Source organism: Hydra vulgaris, chromosome 07, assembly GCF_038396675.1.
Source record: "Hydra vulgaris chromosome 07, alternate assembly HydraT2T_AEP".
NCBI classification, from domain to species: Eukaryota; Metazoa; Cnidaria; class Hydrozoa; order Anthoathecata; family Hydridae; genus Hydra; species Hydra vulgaris.
In genome coordinates, this window is record NC_088926.1 from 5,116,987 (window position 1) to 5,134,807 (window position 17,821).

Below are 17,821 nucleotides of genomic sequence, written 5' to 3' on the forward strand. Positions count from 1 at the left end.
AAGATTTATATTTTATTGAAATAGAACTTTCATTGGCAGATTTGACACTAGAAAAACTTACTTGCACAATAAAAGAGGAATTTTCAGTTCAAGATAATGCATCTTTATTGATTACCAAGTTACCAAATGTACTTATCCGAAATGATAAGGATGTTAAACGTCTTAAAAGTGGGACTGAGATAGAGTTTTTAATTATGATTAAAAAAATGTGAAGCAATTTCTTTGTTTTGTTATTTTTTTCTCAAAATAAAATAAACCATGCCTTTTACAACATTGTTTGAAAAAAATCATTTACAACTAAACAGTTGTAAAATAATGTTTTTTTATGGAATTTCTAATAAACTCAGCTTTATTGTCAAGTTCAATGCAACTGTGGTTTAATATAGGGTTTACTAAGTCAATTTCTGTTTGTTCAATCCATTCATTTAAATACTTTTGCTTTGTCAAAGTACAGAAGTTATGTAGTATACAACATGTTGTAACAATATTGACTGTGTGTTCAACTGTTGTATCTAATCTCTTTAAAAGACATTGAAATCGACCTTTTAATCTTCCAAATCCATTCTCCACCACCACACGACATTTACTAAGAGAAACGTTAAACTTTGCTTCTTCTATACTAAGATTTCCACGATCTGAGTAAGGTTTCATAAGCCAATTTTTAAGGGGATATGCTGAATCACCAAGGATAAGAGGACCAATTTCAATATTATCAATTATTTTAGATAAGTTTGTAGGTAAAAAGGTTCTAGCCAGACACTCTTTATATAAGGGAGAATTTTTAAAAACCCTTGAATCGTGTGATTTGCCAGTCCACCCTACAAAAATATCTCTAAATAAATACTTGCTGTCTACCAATCCCTGTAAAATAATGGAGTGATATTCTTTTCTGTTTATATAGTCCTCTGAATTTTTATGAGGAGCCTTTATTCTTATGTGACATCCATCAACTGCTCCAACTACTTGTGGAAAACCATATAATTTTTCAAAACTTACTATAATCTCCATTGTTTCTTCCCTTGAGGGTAAGGAAATGTATTTCTTCATTAAGTTATCAACAAAATGTTTACAAATTCTGTGAACTATTGTACAAACAGTTGATTTTCCTAAGCCAAATAAATTGGCTATTGTTCGGTAATCTGCAGATCCACTTAAAAAGTAAAGTGTCACAGCTAACTTCATTTCTAAAGGCAAAGATTTACGAAAGTTAGTGCCTTGTATAGGCATAAAAGGTGAAACTTCCTTGCACAGATAATTAAAGGCTGCTTTAGACATTCTTATGTTTTTTATCCAATCATCTTCGTTCCAACAGTTTACCATTGTTTCGTACCAAAAGCTTTGACTGCGAGGTTTAGTCCAAATTTTTCTGTAAACCGCAAAATTATAAGCAGTAATACAGTTTATCAGTATGTGCTGCAATTGCAGTCTTCTTTTTTTCCTTGATATGTACAATAATACTCGTAACTTCGAGATCAAGTTTTTCTTTGAGAGCGCCATTTTCGAACGTTAATATAAATACTAAAGAACGTTCAATCTGAACGCAAGAAAACTGAAAACATGTTTATTATAAAACTATGTTTACATTAAAACATGTTTATTTAAAACAGAATTTAGTGTGAACTGGGTATTAAACAAAGTTATTTTTGTTTGTTTTATTGTAATGAAAAAATAGAAAAACAAAAGAAAAAATATGAATTTTTTTAAAGTTTTTATTTATTTCTTATGAAAATATGACTTAGACGGTTGTGAAATGACCGTGACCGATATGTTGGCCAGAAGTGAGTAGGGACTATAGGTGCTTTATATAAAGTCACTTATCTGCATTATTAATTTGAATAATGATGAAAATATTACAAATAAATTTAAAAAAACTAAAGTAAATATCCAAATAATTATCACGAAAAGAAAAATTAATGGTTATTAAATAATTTAAAAAAAAAACAAATTTACATTAAAATAATATCCAACAAAACATATGTGCGCACCGTAATTATAGTAACATACTTACATTTAAGTTTAAAATTAGTAACGAGTTCCCATTTATAAAATATTGAGAAAAAACGTCAAGAAAAAAATTCAAAATAACACATTAAAACAATAAAGAAACCATATAATTATAAAGCAATGACAAAAATTAATAAAAAAATTCAATCTTTACATAGCAGCGCAACATTGAAACTCTTTTAAAAATTGTAACTTTCTCATACTGGAACGTAAGCTTGGAAGGTAACGTTTCATTCATTATTTCATCAAAGTACAATGAATAAGCTGTTTGGATTCATAGAAATGCAAAATTGACGTTTTTAAAGCTAAGAGTTAACTACTTTGACAATTCATTAGATAACCAATCAAGTCCTTCGTATAAACCTGTACCTTGAGGGGCACATGCAGATTGAACATACCACTGTAAGTATAGAATAAGTTTGATCAGTTTATACATCTCTTTATAATTTGGTCAATAAATGCACACAGTTCATTTATTGACTGCATTAACTAGGGATAGACAAAGTGAGTTTAAAAATATTGATTTCACTTGCTGCGCCTATCTTTTAAAATATAAGTAATCTGAATATTAATTTCAAATAAATATTGAGCACTTTTTTAGAAGCAAAAATATCGATAGAGGCATAAATTAACATAATTAAACATAAATGCAAGTTTGGATCACCTTGAAACTTTAGTTTAACGTATATTACATTTGCTAACGAATATTATTAACCATATTATTAGTATTACAATGCAATGAAACGTGAACAATAAAAAAATATATATATTCTAGAGGAGGTGTGCAAGACTACGATTAAGAATTTTGTAAATATGTATTTAGTGTTGTAATGTTAACATTTTAACACTAAATACATATTTACTAAATAAATTTTGTTGTGATTTCAATTAATTAAATTATGTAATAGATATGCTGTAAAAAAGTCTGCTTCCCCATCCCCCCCCCCCCCGTGTTCTATATAATAACACTGGATTTCAAAGGTAAAAGAAATAAGACAGAAGTTTACTAATGCATTATTAAAACTACTTTGTAGTAAATGATGAAAAAAGAAAACATATTATAAAGAAGTGAAGCTACAACCGTGATAAATAAATAAAGCAGCTGAGTCAAGCAAGTCTATCAGTGACTGGTCGCTTATTGTCAAACAGGGTATACAAAAAAAGAAGCCTACAGGGCAGCTGATGGTAACAAATGTAGCTATTAATGAGTTAGACGAAAGAAAAAGAAGATCAAAAAATGTCATTATTTATGGAGTGGCCGAATCAGCTAAAGAAAGCATAGAAATGAAATCAAAAAAAGACAAGTCAAAAGTAAATGAAATTTTTAAGCTCATAAATCAAGAGAATGTAATACCAAAATTTGTTAGACGGCTGCGATCTAAAACTTGAATTAGCTAAGAATATTCTTCGCAGAAGAATGTCCTTCTGAGAAGTAATGTCGCACATAAAGATATTTATCTTAGTCCAGATTTGACTAAGGCTCAGAAACTCCAAGACTTTAACCTCAGGACTGAAAGAAATAAAATGAATCAAGCTAAACCAGACAATAACCCCTTTTGGTATGGCTTCTGTGGCAATAAGATCATCAAATTCAAAAAGAAATCAGATCAATAATTTTATACATAACTCAGTGTCAGATTGCAATGAATTTAAAAAGCTTTTATGTTTATACCTAAATGCTACCTCTCTCGATAACAAGTTAAATGAGTTTAAAGTGGTAATTGAACAATACAAACCAAATGTAATTTCTGTGACTGAGTCACAGAAATTACATTTGAGTCACTGGTTTAAAAGTTATTCAGTTGTAAACATTAAAGGTTTCCATCTGTATAGAAAAGACAGATCAGACGGACAAAAAGACGGTGGTGTTTGTTCATATATAGACAACTTATTAGACTCCTATAAACTAAATGATGCTGTTCTAAATCCCTGTAAACTAGAACAAGTGTGGACAGTTGTTTACTTTTATAAATGACAAGTATTTACTTGAATGTATCTACAGGCCAAATGATTTTTTGGATATGGCAGAATTTGATGTGGTTTTTGGCCTGGCACGCAAATATATAGACAAAAATTAAGTTCAAAGACTTACTTATCATGAGTGACTTCAATTTCACATCAATCAACAGGTCAAATGGCTGGGTTGATGCAATTTCAAATGAGAATGGAATCGAATATAAATTCGCAGATATTTTAAATAATTTTCTTTATCAGCATATTAACATACTAACTTTCCAGCTGTCAGATGAACAATTTGGGAATACCTTAGATTTAATCTTTACAACTCAGTCAGTTAACAAAATAGATTCAAAATTTGTTTTGGTAAATATAACCAGAGGCCATCTAATAACATGTTTCAGTTTCATCTTGTCTGATAAAGCAATCCGTGACAATAAAAGTAAGCAAAGATTTATGTTTGCTAATTCCAATTTTGAACTAATATCTGATCTAATTTCAAATGTTGACTGGATACAATGCTTCAGTAACAAAAATGTACAAGAAATGTTTGATGAACTGATTTTTTATACTGAGGTGGCATGTAATCATTTCACTCCACTCTTCTGATATCTTAAACAAAAATTTTCAAACTGCATTTATAAAAGAAGATGATGGTCCACTGCCTTCTTTTGATTTAAGAACCACTGAAACATTCATTATGACAAATAAAGATTTTACATATGAAAATGTCTAAGATTAAAAAACTTAAAAGATAACAAATCAAGTGGTGTTGATAATTTACATTCAGCTATTTTAAAGAATTGTGCATCAGCCTTTGCCATTCCACTTACGTATATTTTTAAAGAATCGTTTAAAACCAGCAAACTGCCAGTTCAATTTAGATCAGCAAATATCACTCATCTGTACAAAAAAGGCAAAAAAAACCTTAGCAGGAAACTACCGACAAGTATCACTCACCTCAATTGCATGTAAAATAATGGAAGGTATAAGATGTAAACAAGAAACTTTTCTATAAGTTCAAACTAATAGTCAAGCAACAGCACGATTTTGTTAAAAATAAATCATGCTTAACGAATCTACTTGCAACACTTGTTTTTATTTCAACTGCCTTAGAGAATGGTAAACCTGTTGATGTTATATTTTTGGATTTTGCCAGGGCATTTGACACAGTGCCACATAAAAGATTGTTGCTTAAACTTACAGCTTATGGAATATCTGGTCTGACAATACAATGGATTGAAGCATTTTTTTAAAAAAAGAAGATGTGATAGGCGAAAATGTATCCTCTTGGGCAGAAATTACCAGTGGTGTGCCACTAGAGTCAGTAATTGGACCACTCTTGTTTGTACTATTTATAAACGATTTGCCTGAAACTTTAAAAAATCTAACCAAGCTGTATGCAGATGACACCAAAATTTTGAATGAAATCCTTTCCAGCGCATCAACTCTTTTTTTGCAATCAGATCTTGATTTAGTTTTTAAGTAGACTCAAGATAGTCTTGTAAAATTTAATATTTCAAAATGTACAGTCATGCACTTTGGCCCGAATAACAAAAAATCACCCCTTTATATCAATGAACAAAAGTTAAATATAGCAAAATCTGAAAGTGATCTTGGATAATCTTCTCAAGCAATCTGAAATGGAAAAATCATGAATAAAATGAGTAGGCAAAGCCAACTAAATGTTGGGTCGGGTTAGAAAATGCTTCGTTTGCTTAGATATTAGACTGCTGCAAATACTTTATGTTTCTTTTGTGCGACCACTGTTAGAGTTTGCAGTACAAGTTTGGTCACCTATTCGAAAGGGAGAAATTGAGTTATTAGAAAGAGTCCAACATCGTGCAACTCGATTAATACCACCACTTAAAAAAATCAACTATGAGTATCGTCTAAAAGCTCTCGACTTGATACCTTGACAAAAAGGAGACAACGTGGAGATATGATTCAACTTTTTAAATTCTTCAACGGTTTTAACAATTTGGAAACAATAAAAAAAGTAGTATTCAACGAACTCAAACAAGAGGTCACAGCTTTAAATATGTCAAAGAAATCACTAAGCAACCATGTTGTGAAACCTTTTATTTAATAGATCAGCCAATTTAAGGAATAGCAAGTTGGTTATAGCACAATCAGTTAACAGTTTTAAAGCAGGTCTTGATTGCTGAATGAGTAGCAATCAAGCAAATCGACTGTCATAGTGTGTTAATACCACACTCACTGGCTCACACTAGTTACAGCAATTACTAATACTAATAGGTTACATTTTTTTACAGGAAATCATTAGAAAAACTATCTAATATTATTTTTGAATAAATAAGCTATGGGTCATTTCATGATAAATGGACCAAAATTTTAGGATTTCAACATGGGCCCCCTCAGATTTGTTGAAACTTAGTGAGTTTGTTAATATCAATGAGCAAAGCAAATCCTGAAAATTTCAGCATAAAATCTTTTGTGGTTCATGAGATATAATCATTTGAAATTTCAGATTTTTCCAAAAATAAAAACTTCAGTAGCAAAAACATGTTTTGTTCATACTTTGAAGCTTTATATTTTAAAAACAAAATTTCAGAAAACCTTTTAGTTTTTTTTATTGTATCGTTTTTTTTTATTTTATTGAATCAATATAAACATATAAATGATTTTTGCTAAAAAACTTTGACCAAAGTGGTGTATTTTTATTGAAGTTGCTTCAGGTCTCCATTAAGTATGTGTTTGTGAGTACCACCAAAATGCAAAACTTTTAGCATTATAACTACCAGACACACCATGTAAGGAGAAGTGTTTAATTACAATTTTTTTTTAAGTTTTGGGAAAAAATGTGAATGTTAAAAAGTAAATGGACAGGGGAGGAGGCAGGAAATAGCTAGGGCTATTTAAAAACTGGGTTTAATTCAGACTTAATTAAAGAATTATTTCTAGTACTGATTATGAAATACTTTTAAATTCATACATACTTTGTATTACAATATATAATACAAACTAAAGTACAACAATAACTTTATTTTTATTGTTTTTAATGCATTTTGGGTAATTTTTATTGTTCTGTTTTTGTAACTTCCCCATAATTACCCACTTTTTTTTCTTTTCTGAAATCAATGTAATAAAATCTATTAAATTAGAAGAAAAACTTATTAAAACCAGTGTTGATCCTAGGTTACCGGTGGTTTGAAGTGGAGGCACATTTTCCTATGATTTAGCCGCAGCCATTTTAGAGGTCTATATTTTTTTACTGAATTGTATCCTATCAGTAAATTTCTAAAAATTTAGAAGCCTACCATATATAGAAACTAAAAAAATGTTTATTTTCACTTCTTAAACAGCAGGTTTTGTATATTGACTTATTAAAAATCAAATTTTTTTACTTGCAAACTAATTTATCGGTTTTTTAGGTAGCTATTATGGAAAAAATGTGACATTCAAGAATTCAATATCAAAGTTTTATTAAAGTAAGTTTAGAGTTGTATACAATAAAAAAAACTAAAAGGTTTTCTGAAATTTTGTTTTTAAAATATAAAGCTTCAAAGTATGAACAAAACATGTTTTTGCTACTGAAGTTTTCATTTTTGGAAAAATCTGAAATTTCAAATGATTATATCTCATGAACCACAAAAGATTTTATGCTGAAATTTTCAGGATTTGCTTTGCTCATTGATATTAACAAACTCACTAAGTTTCAACAAAATCTGAGGGGGCCCATGTTGGACCTTGGTCCAGTTGGCATGGAATGACACCTATGCTTTGCAATGATATTAGGTATACTCTGGCATTAGTTAGTGGTTTTAAATCAGTTTTTATAACAAGAATCTGAGTTATGCAATATAAAAACTTTTAAATTGAGAAAATAATACTTTACAAGAAAAATATAATAAAACAATTGAAATTTAAAAATAAAAAGTCAATTTATATTATATAATTATATTAAATATTGTAAGTTTTATTTAATTCAGCCACTATTAGATGTTTTTGTTTTAGTGCAAAAAAATAATTTAAAAAATAATTTAAACTGAATGTTTAATACCAAGAAAACCATGGTATTATTAAATGCTAAAATAAAAATTAGTAACACAACATAAAACAACATTCTGTCAAAGGTAATTTATTAAAAATATTCTATTAAACACAATTTGCAATCAACACAAATGTTTTATCGTTTTATTTTTTGATTATTTTGATGTCTTCTTTTGACTGATTTTTTTGGTGTAAATTAACGGAGAAAACAAATAAAAAGTGATATTAGGAAAAATTAAAAATTTTTCAAAATGAGTAGAAAAGATTAAACAAATAAACTAAAAACAAGGGAAAAAATGATAAAAATAATAAATCAAAAAAAAAAAAAAAGGAAAAAAAAAACATACAAAAAGTTGAAAGAAGAAAAAAATAATATAAAATCTAATACTAAAATATTTTAGAAGTATTTTTTTTGTTTAAGGTAAAGTTAAAATTTAATTTCTCTTGTTTTGTGTATTTTTAAATAAACATACAAAATTTTTGAAACATTGTTTACTAAAAGTTTTTAGAAATCAATAATAAGCATATTTCTATAAAAAATAAAATATTCTTACTTCAATAATATATCTAAAAAAAAAAAAGAGTTAGTCAAACAATAAAATGAACATGCATATTAAAAAAACTGTGTGGAGAAAGAGAGAGCAATAAAATAAAACTTCGGAGCACTTCCTTAGAAGAAATTAGTATTTCTACAAACATTTTTTAAATTTTATATTTCATTTTAATATAGAGAATTATGTTTTGCTATGCAATGACTTCATAAAGTCATAAAATCATTGCTATGCAAAACAAAAACCGGTATGAATTCTTCTTTTGTTGAATTAAATGGTTTATATTAAAGAAAAATATTACAAATTTAAATTGAAAAAATTTAAACCATTTAAATGGTTTATCAAACCTCAATTTTAACTGTGCTTATTTTTTACTTGAATCTGAGCCTAGGTATGCTTATATACATAAAAAAAAATATGTATCTTTACACATAAAAAAATAATAAAATATGTATCCTAAAAAAACAAGAATGAAACAAAAAATCTTATAAATTTAAAAAAACATTATTAAAAAAGTAAACATGCAAACTGTTTGACATACCTTTCGACCTCGAAGATTATGTAAACCTAGTTTTTCAGTCATTTCAGAAACAGACATGGCCTGTGGTAGATCTTGTTTATTGGCAAATACTAGAATGGTTGCATCTTTAAGTTCATCTTCATTTATCTAAATTTATTTTTTTTAAAAGCCTACAATTTAACACACATACATATTTTAAAGAAATTCATTTTAAATATTTTTATTTTGGAGTTATTTAAATAAGGATTCAAAAAATAGTAACATTAAAAGCTTTGTTGACATTAGTCAATTAAATTACCATTTTATTTAACTCAGCTGAAGCTTCCGACATTCGCTCTCTATCATTACTATCAACCACAAAAATGAGACCTTGAGTATTGGTAAAATAATGGCGCCATAGAGGACGAATTTTGTCTTGACCACCTACATCCCACACTGTAAAACTGATATTCTTATATTCAACAGTTTCTACATTGAATCCTAGATGAAAGAAATATATATATATATATATATACATATATATATATATATATATACATATATATATATATACAGACATATATATATATACACATATATATATATATATATATATATATATATATATACACATATATATATATATATATATATATATATATATATATATATATATATATATATATATATATATATATATATATATATATATATATATATATATATATATATATATATATATATATATATATACACACACATATATGTAGTCTGGTCATACTTAGGTGTATTTGAGTTCTAAACTGCAACAAGCTGCCTATATTTTGCCTATTTATTGCACACAGTTGTAGCTAATCAGAAAACTTATCTGTAAAGACTTGCGGATGAATAGAAAAACGTTACAGTTATTTTCATTTTGGCATTTTTTAAGTTGAGGAGATCATAATTTTTCTCTAATTGAATACAAATTAATAAAAACCACTATTTAAAAGAGAGAACTATCCGGAAAAGAGTTCTAGAGAAAAGAAGACACTCGTTGAAGGTGAGAAAAAAGTTATACAGCTCTAAAAAGCTTCAAAAGTTAATTAAACTTTCCAAAACAAATTATTAAATAAGATATTACCAAAATTTTAAACGCCATTTTGTTTCTTGTGAAGGAAAGTTCTGGCGCTTTGACTATTTTTACTTTTTAAATCCAATCTGATTAATTTTTGTATTTAATATTTGATGCCAATAAAAAAATTTCTTTCAAAAAACTTAAATCAAGTTTAAAAAGGGTTTCCCCTAGTGCGGTTAAACGAAATTATAAGATTCAAACTTTTAATATCAACTTTATATATATTTGAAAATTATATATTAGATTATTTTAAAAACGGTCTCTTGAATTAGAAATATAAATTATTATAAACATAAGTTAAATATATATATATAAAATATATATAAGATCATTTTTTAAACAGTTTCCTGAATTTATTAGAAAAAGAATAATATATCTTTCAAAATTGTTGGATTATATTATACTTAGTGTTGTATATAAAAAAAATTGATTACTTATTTTCTAAGAAAAATATTAATCTTGTATATTTTAAAGACTATCAATTTTATATACAACCCTTGCAATTAGGAAAAATGAGGTTGGCAAAAATTTGCTGACTTTAATTTTTTAGAGGTTGGCATCATATTGGCAAAAAAAAAATTCATATAAAGGTCTTATCACAAAACATAGAAACGAGGTCAGCAATTTTTTGCTGACCTCAAAAACTTTAAGGTCAGCATTGCCAAATGTCAACTTAAATTCTGAGGGCTTTATATAACAGGAAAAATCAAACATTGTACTTTCTAATTATGAAAAAATCCACATTTTACTAACTTGTTATTTTTCAGCAATTATTTTTTTTGAAGGATTTATTGCCAAACACCAAGGTGGAGATGACTAGCGATATATTTTTTTTATTTTCTTTTAAAATTTATATACTTTTTTATTAATGGTTATTAGTGATAAGAATATTTTGTGTAGCTATTAAAATTCATTAACAATATAAGCCATTTGTGAAACTTACAAACCTTGTGAGAGGTCAAATATATTTTTCATTTCATTTAAAAAAAGTAGGGTTTTAGCATTTCATTTAAAAAAAGAAGGATCATTGGGCAAATATCTTGGGAAGTCTTCTTGACCTTATCGTATAGGAAATTATTATTAACATATAATTATTGGCTAAATATTGTCATTTTGCCAAATCATTAGAAATAAGTTATAAGGCCAACTTCTTGATTTCTAATAAATAAGATACAGAATATATAGTAAGGTGCAGACGTCTTCATTTTTATGTAGAAGGCACTTTTATATAATCTTCTACAAAATGTAAATGTGTATAAAATCAATTTAAAAACAAAACTAATATAAGTATTAAACACAAATTTAAAAATGATCCTGACATTTGCTAAAAACAAGTTGAGCTAATAAAATCTAAAATCATAAAATACTATTTTATTTTTGATTTTACACCATCAGATTGGGTTTTCTACATTTTTTACTAAATGTAATGTGGAAAACCCAACCCTTAAACTTATTTTCGAATGTTTACCTATGATAAGAACACAACTTATCTCGGCACTTAGGGATTCCTTTAAGAATGGCCAAAAATAAAGCTAAATTAGAAAAAAAAAAGGTTTTCACATCTTTGCAATAATCTTTTAAAAAAAAAATAATTGCAAAGATGTGAAAACCAATTGCAATTTGCGATTTACACACTTAATTTGAGACCTGGCAACTTTTGCTAAACTGAAAAGTACCACATAATATCAAAATTAAAATTATTAAACAAAAGAATTGAACTGGTATCAAAGTGTCATCATGAAAACAAATTTTTAAATAAACAACTTTAACGTCATTAAAGCAGACACTGCATAATATTTTTGTAATTATTATTAATTTTATTTTGTCACTAAAATTATTTGTAACATCTGATGATCACAATAGGCGTGAAACTCAGAGTAATGTTTATTTTTATTTTTATTTATACACACACACACACACACACACACACACACACACACACACACACACACACACACACACACACACACACATATAATTCAATAATGTAATACTCAAAATTAAAGTTTAACACTTAATTTAATTAACATTTTTGAAATGAAAAATGAAACTTGCCTATTGTTGGTATTGTTGTTACAACTTCCCCTAATTTCAGTTTATAAAGAATTGTAGTTTTTCCTGCAGCATCCAAACCAACTAAAATTATATAAAAAATATAAAATATAAATTAAACACATTCCGTATGAAAAATTCATGCAGCACGCAGTGGGCCAGAATTCACTTATAATGGACAAAATTAATAACTAATTAAATATTAGGTCATTATTTACTAAATTTGGCATGAGTACTAATATAAGGTCCGCGCTTCTTATGAAAGTGATATTTTAATATTTGGTTGCTATGGATACATAGTAGGGTGTTTCATATTTTATCAATTTTTGAAATTAAACTCGCGAATCGATTTATAAATTGACCATTTATATGAAAATAAGTTTGAAAAAAAAAAAGTATGTTTGTACAATTTTTAGGGTCCCCGCCAGTTCGATTTTGGGCAAAAATGTTGGGTGTTTTAAACGCCTGGCGGGGACCTTAAAATTTATCCTATAAAATTTTTTATTCTTTTATATAATATATGTTGGATTGGATATTAATTACATAAAAGGAGCATGTTGAAAAAATTAAGATACGCCTCCGAGTTATAAAATACGCCTCCGAGTTATAAAATACGCCACCGAGTTATAAAATAGGTTTTTGTAAATATTAATAACTCGGAGGCGTATCTTAATTTTTTCAACATGCTCCTTTTATGTAATTAATATCCAATCCAACATATATTATTTAAAAGAATAAAAAATTTTATAGGATAAATTTTAAGGTCCCCGCCAGGCGTTTAAAACACCCAACATTTTTGCCCAAAATCGAACTGGCGGGGACCCTAAAAATTGTACAAACATACTTTTTTTTGTTCAAACTTATTTTCATATAAATGGTCAATTTATAAATCGATTCGCGAGTTTAATTTCAAAAATTGATAAAATATGAAACACCCTAATACATAGTTTTGCTTGGCAACAGCCTATTTTTGGTAGTTGCAGATGTTTTACATGTGTTATTTACATTATAATTAGTTTGAGCATTATTATGAGGTTTGCTCTTCTTATGAAGGGAATATTTATCATTTGGTTGCTATGGTTATCTAGTTTTATGGATATCTAATTTACATAGTAACAATCTGATTTGATAGTTGCAGATTTTTTACGAGTGCTATATTCACTAAATTTGACATGAGTACCAATACAAGGTCATACTTTAAATTGTAGTCATAATTTTTATAATTTAATTGCTATGGATATTTATATTGCTTAACAACCAGATACTTTCCTTTGTTACACAAAGTTAAATGGATTTTTGAATAAATTTTTATTGCATTTTCAACCGCCCTATTTTAAATAACTATAAAATATTAAATATTTAGGTAATTAATTTTAGGTAAAGATTTAGGTTATTAATAATAAAACAAAAAATATTGCAATGAAATATTGACAATTTGAAACACATTAATAATTTATAAAACTTATATACATGCATAAAATAAGAAATCATATTTTATATGAGTCAACAGTGGGAGCCTGAAGCAAATCACTTACTCCTTCTGGAAGTTGAGATTTTGAATTTTGAGAATTTGACTTTCTCATGCTGCTGATTATTGGGTCTGATGAGCACTAAAGTCGGCATAATACATCATAGTTAGTTTTCGAAAGACTGCATTTGCATGTGTTTTTCACGGAAACATTTGAAATTCTTGTTTTATGCTTCCTGCACCTCTTTACAGAGCATTCCAATAGACAAGACCATTCTTCTCACAATCTAATGTCCATGTAATAGTATCTTGTGCAAACTTTGTGGCATTTAATACCATAGGTAGCTCTGTGCAAACAAATGAGCCACCTAAAAGAGGCAACCAATCATGTAATTACAAAGCTAAGTTAGCCACAGCTCAGTATAGAAATAATATTAACAAATAAACTTTCCTAAAAGCAGCACATTTGACATGCATCTCCATTAATTAGCAAAGTTGATGACAATGTGGTCAAGATGACATGCAACTTTTTCAGCAGTAGTACATCAAGCTTTAAAATTTCAGCCACAATACTTTCAGATTGAAAAAAAAACGACGAGCTGTATTTCCATCATTGGATGTCCCAGAACCACCAGATCTGGGCACATCAATAAATAATCTTAGACACTTTTTATAGGCATCTAGGATTCTTTTTTTGTTTCGTCACAGATAACTTTTCTTTTGTGCTACCTGCCTACCACTTTTGGTTATCTAATTTGTAAGCAAAGTGAAGACAGCATTCTGTTGTTCTAATTCATGCATGTAATTATGACAACCCATACTGTAGACCAGAGTAGTTTGCATTTTCAATTTTTGCGACTATTTTTTCAATATTGTTAATCTCTTCTGGTGTACTGCCACACACTGAGCAGGACTGTGATACATTGGTCTCAACTAATAAGGGTAATGCCATATCAGTCAAGACCAATTTAAACTTTACCATCTACAAAGGTTACTTCAATGATATTTGGCACATTTAAATAATGAAATAAAACTTTTATATTATGCATATTCTATTATTCCTTTATTACAGCCTAAAACGATATTACCAAATCCATAACTGTAGCTAAGTATTACCTTTTAAATGTTAAAATGTAATGAAATAGCAATCAATACTGTTGTTTTGCAAAAATAAATAAAAAAATTAGGTATCCATAGCAACCAATTAAAACTATAACTTCCATTAGAAGTGTGAATTTGATTTTAATACACGCATTTAATATAGTGTACATAGCACCAATAAAAAACTGTTATAATACTGTTAATGTAAAAATAAGTTGTTGCTATATAAAATTTAGTACCATAGCAACTAAATTGCACTCAATGTGTAGGTTGAATACGTCTGTCTACGTCCATAAAACCAAGTGTTTTGGCTTCCTTACATGTTAAAGAAGGGTTTATGACCATTCATTTGCTGCCCTAACCCGCCCCAAAAAAAATGCATTTAATTTGGCACATTCAAGTAACAAAACTAAACTTTTGTTTTATACCTATTCTAATATTCATTTATTAAACCTTAAAATGACATTAGCATGCGTAACTCTGGCTAAGTATTACCTTTAAAGTGTTAAATTGTAATAAAATAGCAATCAATACTGTTGTAATGCAAAAATAATTAAACAAAAAACTGTGTAACAATGTAAACAAAACTATAAAAAATTTGTCAACTTTTTATTAAATTATCATTAAGCCATTCTGGAAAGATGATTAAGAGTTATTTAACAACAAATGTAATAACTCCAGAACTTTAATTAGACATATATATAGAATATTGTATATGATTTTTAGACAGATTGGATCATGTCAAAATTTGAACTTTTGTCCATAGCTGGCCCACTGTGCAGCATTAAAAAAAAAAAAATGTTATAAGCATTGTTACTTTTGAAACTCAAAAAAAGATTTATATTTTATATTAAGCAACAACTTTTGTTTGTTATATATTTAATCAAACTACATCTACAATGAAACAATACATTCAATCTTTATAAGTCAAAATCGATTTTTTTGTTTGTCAGTTTTAATAGCAGAAAAAGTTATTGCTAACAAACTTACAGGTTAAGTTTGTAGTGATCTCTCTTAAAATCAATTGTTGACATAGTTGTCACTCTGCTTCAGCTTCTTTAAAGCTGAAAACTTTAAAAAACAACAGAAAAAACATATGCTAATAAAACAGATGTTTCTAAGCTGTGGCTGTTACAAATACTCTGGGTGCATTTATTAAAAGTTTATGATAAAGTGTGGCAAATCTTATGAGTTTCCCACAGAAAAAAGACAAAGGAATGCAGAAATTAAAATGTATAGGCAAAGAGAAAACTTTGTAACTTATCAAAAATCTTATTAAGAAAAAGGATAGAAGGGCTTATAACATTAACAGATGTCATAACATCCATATGCTCACTCAGGCACTACTTTCAACACCTCTGGTGGCTGAGATGTTGAAAACTCACAAAATTTATAGGAAGAAAAAACTTTAATAGCTGAAAAAATATAAAATTTGAGGATGAACTGTTTTGTGAAAAGTTAGCAAACCTCAATTGTGTAAATTTTTATTTCACTCTTTTTACATTTACCTTAGGCAAATTATTTAAATAAATAGCAAAATAGAAACAAATCAACTTAAAACTAAAACTTTTATTGCAAGTTCTAATGTAAACTACAAGACTCTAGTCACTTTTTGAAGGCCCACTGTAACTAATTAACTTAATTATTAAGTCATTAAGAACAACAAATTAACTAATAAAAAAACATGGGATTTGAAATGTATGCCCTACTTGTACTGTAGCCATTGATGTGTATTTAAACTATTAAAATTTCATTTAATACTGCATTGCATTTCAATTTTACAAATTTTAATTTGTAAAATAAAAAATAAATGTAATATCTAATTGAAAACTAATACATTTACAATACTTTAATAGAATGTCAAAGAACTAATTTGAAAAAAAAGTAAGAATGATTGCAAATGTAAAGTTGGAACGATAGCAAAAATAAAAATTCAGTTCCAAAAGCACATTTTAGCATATTATAAATATTATCATTAAGCTGTAAGTGGGGGGCTAAATGATCAAACATATTCGTTGTCATCAATTTTAAACTAATCACGATGCTTTATTTTAACAATTTTTACTTTGGTACCATTCACTTTTACTTCAAAGATATTAAAATAATTTGCTTCGAAAAAGTAAGCAACTAAATAGCTTTTGAAAATGTTGATTATTTTAGGGTTTAAAACTTTAACTTCAATAATTAAGTATTCAGCAGATACTCACCCATTAAAATTCTCATATTTTGTTTTCCGAAAAGTCTATTAAATAATGCTGAAACTGTAAGACCCATTTTGTTATAAAATATATGCTTAGACTCCTAAATTTCAATGTTCCCTAGTTAACAAAATGCCGCGGTCTACAGCTTCAGTTCCACGTCAAGTTGCTTGATACAATAATATTATGTCTCGATGATTCAAGAGAGTTTTATCAGTTCCGTAATAAAATTAACCAATAGAATTATTTTATTTCTAAAATAGTTGCAACTAAACGATACTTCAATTCGGCACATATGAAAATTATTTGTACAAACATATTGTAAATAGAAAAGGTCTATCGATGATTTTTCTTTCCCCCCCCCCCTCCCCCAGGTTTTCCAAAATTTAACTGTTCTATTTTAGATCACTTGATATATGAATTATAACATGTATATTATATAAACAGGGGCGAATCTAGAAATGAAATGAAGGGGCGCGAATCCCTAAAAGCTGTTGGACTGCTTTATTTACTTTTGACTGAAATGTGTCGAATGCCGGTTAGCCGACTATATTTCTTGAAAAACCGACTATAAGTTGAAAATAAACTTCTTAGGAGAAGTATCACGCACCCCTCCCCCCACTTCATGTAAAATCTTCCCTGTATAGGCAACATGTAATATAATGAATATGTAATATTAAAAAAAATGTAAAAGGGGTATATACCTATTTTAGATATATGAACGTTAAATTTTACGCATGCCTACTGAAGTAGGTATACGCAAAATGTACATTACATACCTTTCTCAAAGAGGAAATTTCTAAAGGATAGAACAACACTTAAATTTGAAAAAAAAGCTGATTATTAAGGGCAACAGAAAAA

At 27.8% G+C, this 17,821-nt stretch overlaps 2 protein-coding genes across 2 annotated transcripts; both read right to left on the reverse strand.

The window, feature by feature from the left end:
* Positions 1-158: 158 nt before the first annotated feature.
* Positions 159-1,619, reverse strand: LOC136082257 (putative nuclease HARBI1). Its single transcript, XM_065800859.1, has one exon. The coding sequence runs from the start codon at positions 1,495-1,497 to the stop codon at positions 298-300; it is 1,200 nt and encodes a 399-aa protein (XP_065656931.1). The 5' UTR covers positions 1,498-1,619; the 3' UTR covers positions 159-297.
* A 258-nt stretch (positions 1,620-1,877) lies between these two features.
* Positions 1,878-17,150, reverse strand: LOC100205899 (ADP-ribosylation factor 4). The gene is made up of 5 exons (XM_065800860.1): positions 16,970-17,150; positions 12,197-12,277; positions 9,344-9,525; positions 9,067-9,192; positions 1,878-2,404 (listed from the first exon to the last, which is right to left on the reverse strand). Exons 1-5 carry the CDS (start codon positions 17,034-17,036, stop codon positions 2,321-2,323), a joined length of 540 nt encoding a protein of 179 aa, XP_065656932.1. The 5' UTR covers positions 17,037-17,150; the 3' UTR covers positions 1,878-2,320.
* Between the last annotated feature and the right edge of the window lie 671 nt (positions 17,151-17,821).